The 15,048-nt window shown below is 39.1% G+C and overlaps 2 protein-coding genes and 1 non-coding gene across 7 annotated transcripts; all 3 read left to right on the plus strand.

Moving 5' to 3' along the window:
• The first annotated feature begins 1,106 nt into the window (after window positions 1-1,106).
• LOC140782943 (probable serine/threonine-protein kinase PBL22) lies at window positions 1,107-5,926 on the plus strand. Of its 4 annotated transcripts, none has more exons than XM_073129853.1 (8): window positions 1,107-1,523; window positions 2,504-2,700; window positions 2,795-3,033; window positions 3,733-3,859; window positions 3,932-4,003; window positions 4,113-4,296; window positions 4,795-4,927; window positions 5,410-5,926. In XM_073129853.1, exons 2-8 carry the CDS (start codon window positions 2,547-2,549, stop codon window positions 5,659-5,661), a joined length of 1,161 nt encoding a protein of 386 aa, XP_072985954.1. In that variant the 5' UTR covers window positions 1,107-1,523; window positions 2,504-2,546; the 3' UTR covers window positions 5,662-5,926. The 4 variants fall into 4 exon arrangements, with proteins under 4 accessions (XP_072985954.1, XP_072985950.1, XP_072985951.1 ...); XM_073129849.1 differs by having other exon boundaries at window positions 1,155-1,491; XM_073129850.1 differs by having other exon boundaries at window positions 1,213-1,491; window positions 4,212-4,296.
• A 979-nt stretch (window positions 5,927-6,905) lies between these two features.
• On the plus strand, window positions 6,906-12,455 carry LOC140780920 (probable GTP-binding protein OBGC1, chloroplastic). Of its 2 annotated transcripts, none has more exons than XM_073126638.1 (8): window positions 6,906-7,967; window positions 8,292-8,565; window positions 9,165-9,456; window positions 10,292-10,451; window positions 11,140-11,248; window positions 11,464-11,567; window positions 11,815-11,997; window positions 12,102-12,455. In XM_073126638.1, the coding sequence occupies exons 1-6, from the start codon at window positions 6,964-6,966 to the stop codon at window positions 11,521-11,523; spliced, it is 1,899 nt and encodes a 632-aa protein (XP_072982739.1). In that variant the 5' UTR covers window positions 6,906-6,963; the 3' UTR covers window positions 11,524-11,567; window positions 11,815-11,997; window positions 12,102-12,455. The 2 variants fall into 2 exon arrangements, with proteins under 2 accessions (XP_072982739.1, XP_072982738.1); XM_073126637.1 differs by having other exon boundaries at window positions 6,907-7,967; window positions 11,895-11,997.
• A 27-nt stretch (window positions 12,456-12,482) lies between these two features.
• On the plus strand, window positions 12,483-12,556 carry TRNAN-GUU (transfer RNA asparagine (anticodon GUU)). The gene has a single exon. It is a non-coding gene; the product is annotated as a tRNA-Asn (tRNA).
• Window positions 12,557-15,048: the final 2,492 nt, after the last annotated feature.

Consider the following 15,048-nt stretch of genomic DNA (forward strand, 5'->3'; position numbering starts at 1 on the left):
ATGTACTTCCGAATCTGAGCTCGGCCTTCAAAAGAAACGAAGGTTTATTACTGCTGATGTGAAAAATCTAACAAAAGCCAAGTAGATTCCGTTCATAAAAAATCTATCGATGAGGAAATCTAAGATTTAGTACACTCGACGTGACGGTGGATGACAGGTGCTTTAGTTCTCAAACTTGTTGCAGGTTTTAAGATTAACTCGACAATCACTTTACACGTGGATGATAGGAAATCTTGTCTGTTCACAGCGATAGTTGGTAAAATATTTGTAAATTATCTGTGGACATAGCATTACTCAGGTTTGATTCGTTGAGCAAAGTCTGAGATCACGAATGCTGACAGCCTTTCTTGCTATAGGCCTAAGTATTTATATATATATATATATATATATATATATACAAACTTTGCAATCTCTGAACTAGTCACCAGAAAACTGACTTCTGATGCATAACTGAGGACAATTAGTTCGCATGTTCTGATATTTAAAAAGAAGAAGAAGAAGAAATCTAATTCGTTTTCCTCTATTTGAGGTCTGAGTTTCTAGTCTATTATTCAATTCAAGTGAAAGGCTTTCTGTATAATATAATACTCACTATGTTTTTTTTTTTTTGAAAAAAAAACTTCTCAAGGTGTTCGAGTTAGTCATGTGATATTAAAAATAACTTCTCAAGGTGTTAGAGTTAGTCATGTGATATTAAACTTCCTCCACTAGAGAAAGTAAATAATTTAATAGCTTGAAGTCCAGCAACTTGGTCTAAGAGACAAAGTATAACATGACCAGGTTCACTTTCCAGTTTAAAGTCTTCAAAAGTTTTTCCAAAGCCAAAAGCCTCAGCTTGTCCCCTTTTTTGGCCCACTCTCTCTCTGCATTGTATACATCCACTACATGACAATTCCACTATACTAGGCTTTCCAGCCTATCCCCAGCCCATGTAACAGAGACTAAACCAAAATCACTAACATATAATAGTAAGGACAGCAACAGCAAAAGACAGCCAGAAGGACTACAATTCTGGGTCCCAGCCACTCCCATTCCAATAGGATCACTTGTCCAAAGGCCCCAAGAAGGGTGTGGAGAGGGAGACTCCACACCAGAAGTCCAGAATTGATTGCCCAAATGGCAAGAAGCAGGATGGCCAACCTCCCCTTAACCTTACTGTGAGAAAACCAAAGACTGTTTTCGTTGTGTGTGAGTGAGTGTGAGTGAGTGTGTGTGTGTGTGTGTCCCAGTCAGGACATGGGAGAAGGAAGGTTGCTTTGGTTGCTCCAGCTCCCCCACAACCCTCCCTACCCATCATCTCAATGGCTATAGGATCTCACTGTTTGGTACTAGAAAGGGGATCCATTTCTTCCTCCAGGAGGCCATGGGAAATGGCAGGGTGGAAATCATGCTTGTGGGGGAGGGAGATCCTGAGATTGAGAGATTTGGGTACCACCTTTCGCAAATCCCCTGTGCCCATAATGGCCATTCCTGCTCTGATCTAATCAAAAGGCACTGCCTCTCTCACTGTCCACTTCTTGCTGGTAAAATCCCCACATTTTACAGTTGGTAAATTGGCCCACATACATAGAGATATTTATACATAGAGGTATACATATATTTATATATATTATCCCTCCACACTTCCATTACCTGTTCTGGATTGGTAGATTCCACAGGCTGGTGTATGTTAAACACACATGGGAGGCAAACCAATACACAAAACAATTACCTTTGATAAAAGATTGCAGGGATCCATTTGCCATGTGGGGTACCAAGTTACCCATCTGTGTCTTTGGTCTCCTCCTTTCATTGATTGCTTCTCCTTACTGCTTTAAGACCCACTGAGGACACTCAAGTGATCCCTAGTGGTTACTGTTTAATCAGTTCCAAGAGGCTGCGGTCGCCGACGGTGTAGGACGGTATCTGTCGGTTTGATTCTTTCTTTATCATGTGTGGATGCAGTCTGAGATTCTCTAGCGTGTTCTGCACATTTGAGTTGTTCTTCCATGGGGAAGGTTACGAGATGTTGCTGAATGAGATGTGACTGAGTTGTTTTTGTCACAACTGAGTTGCGGATCAGTGGATAGGGCAGTGGGATGCTGGAAGTTGATAATGTAGCTCTTTTTCGCCATCTTTAAATTGTGGCGATGAGCATTTGTACAAGGTCCTTTTCCTTTAGTCGATCTTTAGGTGATGCCAGCTAGGTTCTCTGAGTAGTACTCGGCTTTGTAGCTGAGCAGCTCGGAGGTAATTTTGCTGCATTGGCATCCAAACTTTGCTTACTATTATTTGTGGAAGTGACATTGGAGCCAGTACCATCTCTGGAGGTAGGAGGAGCATCCAGATTCTTATCTTTATGAGCTTTGAATGTTACCTTCAGCAGCAGGACTTTGTGATGAGTTGTTCAGAATACTATTCATGCACTATAGGAGTTACACTCCTTATGTTTGGAGTGTTCATTTAATTGAATCATTAATTGGTGGCATTAGTTTCTCAGCACTGTCTTCTTCTCGCTTTCCAGATTCAATGTGCCAGTCATTCGGAGCGAGTCAAGTCTCTACCAGATGTCGTGGTCATCTGCAGCCCTAGCCGGAATCACTACAGGTGGTCTTGCATTGTTATTGATCATTTTTGGATTTCTGTGGTATTATGTGTTGCATTGTAGGACCTTCTCAAATAAAAATTCTGAGACTGGTTCATCAGACCCATCTACTCTAGGTATGAATTCTTGAATGTTTTCTTTGCATACTTGGAATGCTTGTGTTGCACTTCCTGATGTATAGGCTTCTATTTTGTAATCCAAAATTGGCAGTGGAATGGAATAGAGGAGATCGGATTTCATCAGTCGGTTGTGGCCCCATAGGTGAACGCCATCAAGGAACTAAGCAATTTATGCTCGAAGAGTTAGAACAAGCGACTAAGAACTTTAGTGAGTCCAATCTGGTCGGTGCTGGTAGTTTTGGGCTGGTGTACAAGGGCTTGCTTCTAGATGGTACCATTGTAGCGATCAAAAGACGTTTAGGTGCTGCAAGGCAGGAGTTCGTCGAAGAGGTAAAGTGCTAATATATGGAAATAAAGTAAAGCTTTTGGTCATTCAAATCTCATTCTTTTACTCTACTTTCCTTTTCTTATTACCTCCCTTGTTTCATGATTCATTTTGGGACATGTAGAATTGAGATTTGAGGACTTTGCTAGGCTCCCTAATCGAGGACACTGACATACAAATTAAAGAAAGGTTTAAACACCATTGTGAGTTTGCAACATCATATTAAGGTGATAGGTACAAGTGGTGGAATGCGAATTGGATACCAAGTAGGATATAGTAATAACCATTCCAATGTATGAGCAACTAAATGGAAGTATTCTATAACCTATACAGTAATTTGAGCATATGGTAGGAGACAAAATCATTTAATAATATGAATTTTAGATCTTTATTGTTAATTGCAAAGATTGACTGGTGAAGGACCTATATGACAGAATAATAACTTGCACTTTCTATATTAACCTTTGCTATATAGAACTTGCTATCTTTTCCTTTTCAATATCAAACTAAGGTCAAGATGGATACAAACCAATTTTTACTTGCTGTTTCACCTGGATTCTATCATCAATTATTTATATGGCCTTCGCTTCAATATGCTGCTGCTGCTATTCTTGATTAATTTTTTTTTGGCTAACTTGACCACAATAATTTAATCTGTTTTACTTCAAATTAGTGTTTATAATACTTCTTCGTCAACCAAGCAGGTCAAGAAACTATCAGAGATCTATCACCGCAACCTTGTTACTCTTATTGGTTACTGTCAGGAAGGTGGTCTGCAAATGCTAGTGTTTGAATACTTGCCAAATGGAAGCGTTCGTGGCCATCTATATGGTAATGCTCAGCTTGCCTGAAACAAGTAATAATTCATCTGTATGGACTGTAAGGGCATTTGCTCTTTTGCAGATACCGGAAAAGATTCTGTGACAAGGCTAGAATTCAAACAGAGGCTCTCAATAGCCATAGGAGTAGCCAAAGGTTATTAAGTTATTTTCTTCATTTTCTGAAAAACAGTTTGAACATGCGAAAATAAACCTTGAAATCAAATTATCTGGAGCCACTTAGCACTACTACTGTTTAACCACAGGTTTATCCCATCTGCATAATCTTGTTCCTCCATTAGTACACAAGAACTTCAAAACAAATAATGTCTTGGTTGATGAGAACTTTATTGCAAAGGTAGCAGATGCTGGAATTGCTAAATTGGTTCAAAGATTGGAAGGTGTTGGACCATCCCACACATATGGCAGGGACATCTTCCGGGACCCAGAGTATGTTTCACACCATACATGATACATCAAGTAATAAATGAGAACTATTTGTCTGTCAACTTGTCTCTACATGTGTATACTTGCACACAAACATACATACACTGACAGATTGGTACACATGAATATATCCCCTTGGTCATAAGAGTGGTAAGAAGATCTACATTATCATAGAGGTGCTCTTTTATAAAAAATTCATCTCTGTTGTATAGCCAAAGTTTTTTATTATTAGATGCACACAAGAAAAGAAGCATAAGTTTTATGTTATAGCATTCTGTTATTTGAGCTGGACTAAGGGAAACCTACCAATTGACTACCCATATCGGTCATTCGGTCAGTAATTGTGCATTATAACAGGTTCTAGTTTATCCTTGTTTTCTTTAACTGTATGACTCTCTTTTTCAAGATTCATGTATCAAGTCAACTATCTGAAAGCAATGATGTGTACTGCAATTATCCTTTTTCTATAATGACAGTCTTATGACCATGCCTTGTTTCTAGGATTCTTGCATCAGAGCATCTGTCTGAAAGCAGCGATGTATATAGCTTTGGAGTGTTTCTCTTGGAGCTCATTACTGGTCAGGAAGCTGCACACCTTACGTCGCGAGAATCAAAAGAATACTTGGCTCAGTGGGTAATGTAACCTACAAATGCGCTTGACTGATAGTTTCATGCTATTAAAACTTTTCAGAACACTAAACCCTCAACATAGTTTGAATCTAATGCTTCTCTTCTAAAGAGAACTCTATTTGCACAAAGTCTTAGTAAGTTAGTTGCTCGTTATGAATCTTACTGCGACTCTATGGGGAGATTCGCCAAGTTTTTGGGCTTTTGTCCAAGTCTTCTGAGGAATCATGTCCACTATTTACTCCCACGTGTGTAACATTATATTGCAACATCAGACCTAGACCAGCAAGGCTCTAATCTGTAAATAAAGCTCCATTTCTACTGTAATTCTGAGATATATACGAACAACTCTTTGTTTCTGAAGCCCATTCTCTCTCACTCTTAGTTTGAACTGAAGTTCTATTAAAGTAAATCACTATACAGGATTCCTAGCTAAATGTTTTCTGAATATCTGAAGACCCTCCTGATTAAGATTTTAATTTTTGATAGGTTGTATCGCATATTCGTTCAAATGAACTCATCGATCAAAGATTAGGTAGCAGTTTTACTTCAGAAGGGATGAGAGATTTGGTCAGCTTGACTCTTGAATGCTTGAATCCATCTGGAGGAGGACGGCCAAAGATGAGGGCTGTCGCAGCAGAGCTTGACCGGATTCTCGAGACAGAGATGACGCTGACGACAGTCATGGGTGATGGAACTGCAATTGTTACACTCGGAAGCCAGCTATTTACTTCTTCTTGATGATAAGACTTCATCAACTGTAGCCAGTCCATGTCCAAGCTTGCTCATGGAAGGAACTATTTGCTGTTTATTTATTGGACTTCAGAGCATAACAGCTCTGAAGCCGATATTGGAGCTGTGTGTTTTTAATGCCAACTGGCTATTAAGCTTATCTCAGCTAGTATAGTTTCTGTTATGCTTGTGAAGAAAAAGAAAAAAAATTCAACTGTATATGTGTGGTTTTATTGCTTAGTGTCTAACATGCTTCATCTTTTCTCCCTGGAAATATTGTATGTATTTATTAGCTCCTTGATGAGTTATTCCTTTTTCTTTTTAATTGCAAAACTGAAAAAAAAGAAAAAGAAAAAAGATCATATCATCTAGACATTCCATATTTGCTTGGGTCTTAGAGATTATATTTTGCTGAGCCCTCCTTTGTAAAATTATTCTTGTAAGATCTCATTTCAATTGACAATTGTACCCCTTGCTTTATCTCTTCAGATCCTCTAAACAGTTGTTATTAAGTTTAAGTTTCAGGCAATATCATGACATCCAAGAAAAATGACAGGCAAAGACCTGCCCATAAGTCAAAGGAAGGTATTTTGAGCCTGACCTATTAAAATCCACATCTTGCAAGCAAGCAATACCTCATGTTAAGGAAATGAGTCTTGTTATTTCAACATAGAAAGACATCAGACATGGAATTGTGATCCAGTGTGCAGTATGTTGCTAATATTTCTGAACATGTACATTCCTTTGGAGGTTATGGAAGAGTCATTTGACTATAAGATTGTCTTCTGATACCCCAAAAAATAAAACACAAGGGAAAACTTATTAGATACCCATAGCTGAAAAAACTATTATTGATCTAAATCTATAGAGAGCTCTTTGTCTAGTTCAGGATGGATAAAAACACATATACCAATCTGAGGGTCACCAGTGTTTGGATCAATGTTTCCAAGAAGAACCATTTATTCTTGCAGTTTCAAGTTCATGCATGGTGGCAGCTGCAAAACCAAGCTGCTATTATTTGCATGAAATGCAAGATAATTTGATACCATTTCATCCTAAACTATATCAACTTGGTAGAGAATTGTAGCAGAAAAGAATTCAACCCATGATCAGCAAGAGTAGCATGGGCGCACGAATCTCGGCGAAGCTGCCCGAATCGCGAGGCACGCCAACCGGAGATTTTTATTATTTTTTCTGAATTATTTAGAAGAAAAAAACTCTTTCTTGATGCAAACGGGTAACGGCTATCCTTTTCTTTTTAATCCTTTTCAAAAATATCTCCTATGAATCCCATCCATTCTGGAAACAACAATGGCGACCGCCGTCTTATCCTTCTCCTTCCTCCGTCCCCTTTCGAACAGACCTTCGTCATCCATCTCCTCTCTCCGTTCAATCTCCGCCGGACCTCGCCCTAAATTCAGAAACCCTAGAAAACCCTCCTCTAAGAACCCAAATTCTACCTCTAGTCCCCATCTCAAACCCCGTGAGCCCCTCCCTCCGGCATACCGCTCCGGCGGGGGAGAGGCCACCACCTACACCCGCCTCCCACCGAAGGACGACTTCTCCCTCGACTCCTCCTCGATTGGCGAGGTCAAGCTCGACGAGGCGGCTGTCCCGGCTGTGGATTTCGTCAAAAAGACGCCTTTCGATCGCGGAAGCAGCGGAGGAAGCAGAAGGAGGCAGAAAGATTCCATCTTTGTGGAAGAGGTCGAAGAAGGGGAGGACGAAGAGGTGGTGCTGTCCTCGGGATTGGATTCGGATCCTGAGGAAGAGCTCTTGCAAGATGAATTGGAGTTTGAGGAAGACGGCGAATCTGAGGAAGATGTGAAGGAGAAAGGGGTTCCTGCGGTTATGAGGTGCTTTGATACCGCAAAGATATATGTGAAGGCTGGAGATGGGGGCAATGGCGTTGTGGCGTTCCGGAGGGAGAAATTTGTGCCATATGGTGGGCCCTCCGGTGGAGATGGTGGAAGGGGAGGAGATGTGTATGTGGAGGTGGACGGATCAATGAATTCTTTGCTCCCGTTCAGGAAAACTGTGCACTTCAGGGCCGAGAGAGGGGAGCATGGGCAGGGGAGGAATCAGGTGGGGGCAAAAGGGGAGGATGTCGTAGTGAAGGTCGCTCCAGGGACGGTTATTAGAGAGGCTACGAAAGGGGTAACCGGCGAAGGAGAGATCTTGCTTGAATTGGTGCATCCTGGGGAGAGGGCATTGCTATTGCCCGGTGGGAGGGGCGGCCGAGGGAATGCCGCTTTTAAGTCGGGGACTCGCAAGGTGCCCAAGATTGCAGAAAATGGTGAAGAAGGTGCTGAAATGTATGCTCTTTCACTTTGTCTACTCTTTCTCTTTTCATATTCGTCTTTTAAGAAATATGCAGTAGGTCACTTTGCTGAAGTTAATCACAGAATATAAGTTGTTCTTAGTTCTTCTTGGCGTAGGTTTCTTGTACATTATCTTCATGATATCTGCAGGCACCTCTATAAGCTGAGATTTTCATATTCTCCCAGTCCAAGTTCTGCCTTTGTTGTCAAAATCTCTTTTAGGATTCATATATATATATATCCATGTAAGCTCCATTAGTTGCCTTTATGAATTCTGTAGGTTAGTACAATATTTCTTAGGTTAAATTTCTTGGGCAGGTGGTTGGATTTGGAGCTAAAGCTTGTTGCTGATGTGGGGATTGTGGGTGCTCCAAATGCTGGGAAAAGCACTCTTTTAAGTGCTATAAGCGCTGCTCAGCCGACGATAGCAAATTATCCCTTTACTACATTACTTCCAAACCTGGGGGTTGTAACATTGGACTTTGATGCTACGATGGTTGTTGCAGATCTTCCTGGTTTGCTTGAAGGTGCACATAGGGGTTTTGGTTTGGGGCATGAATTTTTGAGGCACAGTGAAAGATGTTCTGTCCTGGTATGTACTATGTAGTTTACCATTTAATTATGATCTTTATCCTTTTACATTTATAAATGCATATGTTATTATATTTACTGATGTAATTCATGTCAATATTTTCCTTTCGCTAAATGATTTATTTTGTTGTCTGATCGCCCTTTTGACAAGTCAATTTCTTTTCTTCTGAAATGTACAAGCGTCATTTTGTAGGATACCAGGATATATTTACTTATTTTATGACCCTAAATATGACAAGTTTCTGGTTCTCTTTTTTCAACTTGCTTGGTTATGCAGTCCCACAATTGAACCATATTGACTTTCTGCAAAACAACTCATGACTTCCCATCTTTCTTTCAATACAGTGCTTTAGTTTCTTTAAATTCTTCCTGCTGATCTAATGAATTCAACCATCGCATCTTCGCCCATTTAAAAATCTTATGTTTAATTGAGTTTGCTAGATCTCCAGAGTTCATGAGAGTTCATGATAGTTCTGATCTTCTGCTGTGATGAATATTCTTCTATAATCTATATATTTATTTTGGTGTTAATCTATGTAGGATCACCTATACATACAAAACTGCGAATAAGCTATTTCCTTTTTCTGTGTGGATTGGTAGGTGCATGTTGTTGATGGCTCAGGGCAACAACCAGATTATGAGTTTGATGCAGTTCGCTTGGAACTGGAATTATTTAGCCCTAGTTTGGCAGAAAAGCCGTACGTTGTTGTATATAACAAAATGGATCTTCCAGAAGCATATGAAAGATGGGATGTGTTCAGGGAGAATCTAATAGCTCGTGGATTTCATCCTTATTGCATCAGTGCAATGAACCGGCAGGGAACACATGATGTTGTTCTTGCTGCCTTTGAACTTCTACGGAAAGAAAGGGAAGCAGAGAATGAAATTACAGGTTCTTTTTTTGTTGATTTTAATTCATACATACATGTGTGATTTGCATTTCTTTGCCTGTTAAACACTTCCGTTTAGTTCGTACATACATATTCAAATTATATGCTTCGCCCATTGAACACTTTTGTGCCCTAGATATACATCAGCATCGCATGGTGGCTATTGTAGCATGACTTTTGTCTCTATCAAGCTGATCAGGAGTCAAATTGTTGGATTTACGATTAACCTGAACGTAGAACTTAATGAAGGCACTGTGAAACTTCTTTATGGTATAAAATTGGGACCAGGAAAGAAGGGATATTTTATTTTTATAAACTAATTACCTTTTAAATTGAAAAGCTTTTTAGCTAGATTCTCAGGTGTCAGTTGTTTTGAGCTTTCTTTAGCAACTTTTTTTTAAAAAAAAATCTAAAGCTAATAATGATGGGGAAATTGAAAGGGCAGCAACGGTGCCCTGATACATACATCTGTTTCTCCTTGAAGAAATCTGATTTCTTTCTGCTTCATCAGTAAAGTTGTTTTTGTTTGATATGCTGGTGGAATTTAGATTTTGCTTGAATGTCTAAACTACTCGTATTATGGAATTTTTGCCTGAAATTTGCATTTCTATGTTCCTTCTCACCTATGCTTTTAATCTCTTGTGCATTTTTCTGATTCTGCACATCAATGGCTTTCTGCTGTTTCACCATCTTGAGTCATGTAAAATTGTAAACTCTGCTGTTTCTTTTTCTTTTGTAGTTTTAAGGTGTACTAAGTCCAACAATAGACTATCTAAATCATTAGTTCGTGATATTTTGTTGACATACTGTTACTCATAGTGTTACTTTTTGCTGCAGGGTGGACAAGTCAAATAAATCTGAATCATGTTGCTGATACAATACAAAAGCAACGGAGCTCTTCCATGAATGACTTCGAAATAATTCATGATAGTAGTTCAAATACATGGCATGTGGTTGGAGCTGGAATACAACGTTTTGTCCAAATGACTAATTGGCAGTACGTCTTCTATTCTTTTGTATTCTTATCAGAATTCTTTTTTTCTTTTCATAATCTAAGACATTTTAAACACCTTTGTGCATTCTGATCGCATGATTTTGCAGATTTAAGCTTCTTTTTATGAATGTAGATAATAATACTGTAATAATATAGAATAACCGCTGAAAGTGGGATTGTCTCATGGTTCTCTGCATGTGCTATCATAGTGTCCACTTTGCGCTACTTCACTAAGTTGGTTTTCTGCCTTTTCTGCATCTGATGAATGCTTTGATTTGTCAGGGATGATAATAAACCGTTAAAAGAAGTCATGTAGAACAATCTTGCATGATGAGAAAAAATTTGTTGCTCAACTTCTCTTGAGCAAATATAGAATCACCTCTCTCTATGCTGAAAAGGGACTACCTCTCTTGCCCTCATACTGGAATATTATACACTATATCAGTTTCTGAAAGATACACCTCTCTCTATGCTGAAAAGGAATTACCTCTCTTGTCCTCCTACTGGAATATTATACACTACACCAGTTTCTGAAAGATTCATTATGAGAACATGTTGTAGACTTGGCCAAGTTTACTGATTTTCATTTTATTGTTGTGCCAGCTTGCATGCTACAATTGCTTGAAATGTTGTTTACACCGGAAATTCAAGTGTTTTTTAAGTAGGAATTAATGTAAAGTTTTTTGAGCAGATATGCTGAATCATTAAGAAGATTCCAGCATGCTTTGGAGGCATGTGGTGTTAACAAATCTCTTATCAAACGTGGAGTTAAAGAAGGAGATACAGTAGTTGTGGGTGAGGTATGATTGCAATAATTAGTTTCTTTTTTTTGGTAATTATGCTAGTGAATAGTTGATCATGTCAGCTAATTTGTAAGTTCAACATTTCAGATGTCCCAGTTTTAAATTTGCATTCATACTCTTTTACCTCTTGAAGACTTCTGCAACTTCGTTTTGGATTGCTACTCACATTTTCACATGAATAAAATGTGTCCTTTTCCTTTCCACTTTTCCAGATAGAGATGGTGTGGCACAATGAAACTGAGAAGGTTACTTCATCACGCACAAGAAAATAGGGTGGCTGGATCTGTTAAATGGCCATAGTTGGGTTAGAAGAAGGGTATGTTCATAATCAAGTACAGAATTTTTTTGGATCTTCTCAAGTTCTTGTTAGTTGGATCTGATGAATACATTCTTAAGAATGCATAAACTTTCAATTGCTCTTTAAGAACGAGTGGAAGTTGTATTCTCTAAATCATCTTGTAATTATTCTCATTGTCATGAAAATTAAAAGAGAACCATAATGAGATCCTGCTTTGTTAGCTTAGCGGCAAACTAATAATCAATGCTTAATTGCCATCTTGTAGATTATGACTTGCTTTCTACAAATATTGTGATCGTACAAGTGAAAGTATCTCATTCCTTGTAAGCTTCATTGGCTTGACAGGGTCTTGACTACACCATTTAAGATAATCAGGGACCAGTTATATTCTTCTGATCGGATGATCATAAGACAACATTGGAACTGTAGTTCATACTGCTGACTCCAGGTAATATAAGATTTATTCTGCTACTTCTATCACAAACACTCAAAAAAAGTTTTAATATCCTTTAATTTGGAGCAAGTTGCCTTATACTATGTTTGATTCTGAAGGGTAAATTACATAATGTTGACTACCAGTGGACAGCATCTGATGGAGAAGCCTATTTAGATGAAACATGTCTCCAAGTTCCAGCTTGTCATAATATATTATCAGAAAGCAAGGTATTTTTGGCTTTTTGCTTAATGTTCTTGTGGGGGACATGGTTACTGTTGTTGCCCTCGAGGAGACAGCTTGTGCTAGAATTTATATTTGTGACCGCCGTCAGCTTATTTACTTTCAATGTTAGATAAATTTTGATGTAATCTACTTTACAACAGTGATATGCTTTATGTCTGAAGATACCATCTTCAAATGTAACAACTGTAGATAGGAATTTATTTAAAGTCATTTTTTACCCGTTAAAATTTTGGCATTTAATACTTAGTTAATTTGCTGGAGTAGCTCAGTTGGTTAGAGCGTGTGGCTGTTAACCACAAGGTCGAAGGTTCAAGCCCTTCCTCTAGCGGAAGTTTTATATTTATTTATTTTATTTTAAGTACACCACTTCTAGCCGATGTGGGACTAAAAAACTAAAAAACTTCACCTACCAAGAAGAACACATACTGACATATATACCATGGATAAACGCTTTAGTACATGTATGTACATTCCTATTAATGGCCGTTATCAGATGGGATTTGTCCACTGTGTAACATCCATGGGTCTAACACTCTACAGTGACCCAAAGTACTCCACTCCAGAGCACTCCACTCTCTAATTCCCTCTGCCAAAAGGCACGATTGCTGACCCAACTCCTCCTTCCCCTCTTCCAGTATACGTACACTCATTCAATTCCCATCATCTTATCTCCTTCCCCTTCCCCTTCCCCATTCCATCATCACAAACTCTCTCTCTCTCTCTCTCTCTCTCTCTCTCTCTCTCTCTCTCTCTCTCTCTCTCTCTCTATATATATATATATATTCCGCCGACCCACAACCTCCCCTGCCACCATCACCTCAAAATCCCTTTAATCCCGGAAGAAATTAAACAAGTAAGTACGTACGTACGTACGCACGTACATGGAGACAAACATTTCTACTCAAAACCTCCTCCACTTACCTATAATTAACGTCGCCGTATGCCCCTGTAGCACGCGTGAGCAGAGGAGCAAGCCCTACCTCGGTGGAGATCGAACGTACGAGAGCCGAGATCACAGGGTGACGCGTGGAAGTAGGGCCCTGTTGTCGTAGCCCATATCCCTCCCATTCCACTGTTCCATCTTTTCCTTTTTTCACCCCCCCCTCTCCTTTCTCCTTAGAATTTATAGATTTTGGTACGCTCTGGCTCTTTTATGGGGTACTCGTTGGATAACGACAAAGTGCAGAAATTCAATCTCCTTTTATCTTTTCTCTTTCTGTGAGTGAATGGTGTCAGTGTATATATGCATCACAGGCTCACAGCATCAGTGTGTGTCAGTGTGTGTTATATTTTCCTGAGTTACAATGGTTTAAGCTTTTCAGAGTCACTGGTAATTTGAAGTCCTATAGATCAACAAAACATTCACATTCTTCCCTTCTTTAAGGCTCTGATGCTTGCATGAAGTAAGTGTCTCAAGAAAATGACTTTGACCCACATCTTTTTCTACTCTTGGCAGTCTTATTAATCTGAATTAGTTGAACATAGCAAAGTAGTCTAGTTTGGGACTTGATGGTAAGAACATAAAAGAAAAGAAAAACTCAGAAGGCCAAACTATTTGGAACCTAGTCATGTTTCAGAAAGCACCCCAGTTTCTGAGACAAATGAGCATATAGTAGTGGTCTCTTTAGCTTTTCCACCTGCTTATATTAATTAAGTGGTACTAATTGAAGGTGGGCAATCACTTGCCATCTCTCTCTCTCTCTCTTCTTCCTTCTTCTTTCTCCCTCTCTTAGGAACCTAAAGTCAAAGTAGTATAAAGACATCCCCAAAATCCCGGGCGACCTATGGTGTGGACAAAAGCTTGTGGTTTGGGTGTTGTGCCAATTCCATGAATAGTACAAATTGGTAAATGGAACTGCCCAAAAATTTTCTTACAACTCTCACCCTACTAAGGACTAGTTTCAATTCTTTGCTCATACTGTATCTCCACACCTTTTCAGATGATAGACTTGACTCTCCTGTTAATCTCACGCTGCTACTTGTTGTTGTCTGTTATTCCTTTCACATACCCATGCATACAAATTCCGTGCATGGCAAGAAGATATCAAGGTAAGATACTACTACTACACTATAAGCTTGGCCTTTTCTAATAGCCCAATAGCATGGCATGGCATGGCAAGTTTAAGAGTAGGCAGACAGTGCCAATTCTGATCAAAAACATCCAACAAGTGGAGCATGTTCCTTTTCTTGCAACTGCACCATCTGCATCAAAGTTCACCATGCCTCTCAGTGGAGAAGTCAAGGGTCATAGATTCCAAGACCGACCGTGTCGATGTCATTTAATCGTTAAACTAATATATCCACTCATAATTTGAAGTTTATTGTAGTGACTCGTGGGACACCTTGCTTAGCTTGTTTCTGATTTTATATATATATATATATATATATATCAACTTCATTTCATTTGAGACCCACTAAATAGTTGATGGCTGTTGCATTAAGCATTGAAATGCTGAATATCCTTTTCTTTCCTCTTTTTGACCCATGGAGGTCTTCACTGCCTTTGTTAATTACTTTGAGGAGACATGAAAGCTCTATTTCTCTTGTTTATCCCTACTGATATGATTGTCTTTTAATGTTCTCATTACAACTTGAATTGGTTGCACATGTACAGAAAATTAATATATATGCCAGTTTGGCATAAATTAAACTTCTGGGACAAGGATAAGAACACACTTGCACTGATCAAGGGTAGAGCTCACTGAGAGGGAGTCAAAGAGAGTAGAGAGCCATGGGACCTACTGTGGACCTCCCTCATGTGAGGGTCACTTGAAGCTATATTGTTGACTAATATACCAAGAAGATGCCATAAAATGAATG

This window comes from Typha latifolia, chromosome 2 (genome assembly GCF_019914945.1).
Source record: "Typha latifolia isolate L0001 chromosome 2, TyphaL0001v2, whole genome shotgun sequence".
Classification (NCBI taxonomy): domain Eukaryota; kingdom Viridiplantae; phylum Streptophyta; class Magnoliopsida; order Poales; family Typhaceae; genus Typha; species Typha latifolia.

Bases quoted from the DNA above. Each gene is read 5' to 3' on its own strand.
- LOC140782943 (XM_073129849.1), top strand. From the start codon at position 1,364: ATGGGAAATGGCAGGGTGGAAATCATGCTTGTGGGGGAGGGAGATCCT. The intron at 1,492-2,503 runs GCACTGCCTCTC...CTCGCTTTCCAG, and splicing joins TGCTCTGATCTAATCAAAAG to ATTCAATGTGCCAGTCATTC. The intron at 4,928-5,409 runs GTAATGTAACCT...AATTTTTGATAG, and splicing joins AAGAATACTTGGCTCAGTGG to GTTGTATCGCATATTCGTTC.
- LOC140780920 (XM_073126638.1), top strand. From the start codon at position 6,964: ATGGCGACCGCCGTCTTATCCTTCTCCTTCCTCCGTCCCCTTTCGAAC. The intron at 8,566-9,164 runs GTATGTACTATG...GTGGATTGGTAG, and splicing joins GTGAAAGATGTTCTGTCCTG to GTGCATGTTGTTGATGGCTC. The intron at 9,457-10,291 runs GTTCTTTTTTTG...TTTTTGCTGCAG, and splicing joins AGCAGAGAATGAAATTACAG to GGTGGACAAGTCAAATAAAT.